Source organism: Mus caroli, chromosome 15 (assembly GCF_900094665.2).
Source record: "Mus caroli chromosome 15, CAROLI_EIJ_v1.1, whole genome shotgun sequence".
NCBI lineage: Eukaryota > Metazoa > Chordata > Mammalia > Rodentia > Muridae > Mus > Mus caroli.
In genome coordinates this window covers 75,682,068-75,683,629 of record NC_034584.1, presented here as the reverse complement: position 1 = coordinate 75,683,629, position 1,562 = coordinate 75,682,068, and the positions used below count along the sequence as shown (strand labels likewise).

The window sequence follows — 1,562 nt, the reverse complement described above, 5'->3', positions numbered from 1 at the left end:
AGACCAGGCTGGCCTCGAACTCAGAAATCCGCCTGCCTCTGCCTCCCGAGTGCTGGGATTAAAGACATGCGCCACCACACCCGGCGGCATTTGAAACTCTTTCTTCCCTCTTCCGTATATGTACATCCAAATGATCTCAACTCAGAAACAAATTTAAGGCTGCCAGGGCCCTCTTGCTGCTGCCTAGACCACTGCTCCTTGCAATGTATCCAATAAACCTGTTTTCTTCCTAAAAGGAAAACAGGGAAAAGAAAAAAAGACTGAGAAAATTGAGACCCAGGCTATCCCAAGGAGGCTTTGAGTCAGATGACTAATTGTACGGTGGTATGGACCATTGAAATCAGCTACTGATCCTGGGGCAAGTCACTTCAGGTCTGTGGGACAATTTTCTCATCCACGACAATGTTGGGTCACAGAACGTGAGGTAGCGATGAAATGCTACATAAAAACGTACCTAGCTTGTAGTAGGAAAAATGGGGGGTTGGGCAAGACAAAGGTAAAGAGAATGACGCTTTGGGCCAAGGTTCAAATACGATCTCTAGTGCTTCCTAGCTGTACGATGCACAGCGAGTCAACTGCACTGCCTCGGTTTCCACCAAATAAAGACAACGCCGCTATTTAATATTATTTTGGGAAGGGATGATAAACGTAAAACACTCAACAGTGCTCAATAAAGCCTAGCAATTATTACCGCTAGGAAACGGCAAGAGACTTCAAATGCAAGGTGCGGTGGGTCACCGGCTGCGGGACCAAAGCATAACGCAGTTTTGGAAACTGACATAACTTGGTGACAACCTCTTGCACTTTGCAGCTGTGTCGACCCAGAGGGCTGTTTTAATCCCTCCCTAAAGAAGATGGCTGTGAGCGTACGGGGAGACCAGCACGTGAACGCTCCCAGCGTGGAGTAGGAATCAACTCCCATCTTCCTCCCTTCACTTCCCGCGTGGAAGGGACAGGCCAGGCCGCACGATCCTAAAGCTCAGAACCATGAAACCAAGACAAAGTTGAGAGCCCAGTTTCCCTGCCCCTGGCTAGGGAGGCGTTGCCATCCTTCCTTCGTCACCAGACCAAAAGGAACCTCGGGGGCCTCTGGCCGAGGCTAAGCTCCGTACCTCAGTTTACCAATCCTGCAACTCTCCACCACTAAGACATCGATAAAACGGCGCGTCCGCCGAGTGAGGCGTTTGGGGCTCCCCTTCCCGCTTGGGCTGAGCCCTTTCCGTCTTACCTCAGTGCCCCGCGGTTTCTCCATGATACCAAATTCAATTTCCTCAACCGTCACCAGGTGCAGGAAGCCATATTGCCCTCGCCGCTCTCCAAGAGTGTGCTCATTGGCTGCTGCGCCCGAGCTGCGGGCCAATCATGCCGCAGGAAATGGGAAGCCGGTTCCGCGCTCGCCCGCACCCGGAGTCCATTAAGGAGGGGCTGGGTAGCCCGGAGGATTACGGGAGTTGTAGTTTTCTCCGGGGTGCACGAGAAGGGTCGTTGCCTTAGTAACGCGGAAATCTCCTGGAGGGTACTTCTAGGGTTTTGTTGTTGTGTTTTCGAGACAGGTTTTCTCT

At 51.9% G+C, this 1,562-nt stretch overlaps 1 protein-coding gene across 2 annotated transcripts in view; it reads right to left on the bottom strand.

Annotated features, from left to right (window-relative positions):
* Positions 1–1,358, bottom strand: part of L3mbtl2 (L3MBTL histone methyl-lysine binding protein 2) — a 20,003-nt gene extending 18,645 nt beyond the window's left edge. For both annotated transcript variants that reach the window (XM_021182862.1, XM_021182863.1), the window contains exon 1: positions 1,229–1,358. In XM_021182862.1, coding sequence (XP_021038521.1) covers positions 1,229–1,252 — 24 coding nt within the window. In that variant the 5' untranslated portion in view covers positions 1,253–1,358. The remainder of the gene's footprint in view (positions 1–1,228) is intronic.
* Positions 1,359–1,562: the final 204 nt, after the last annotated feature.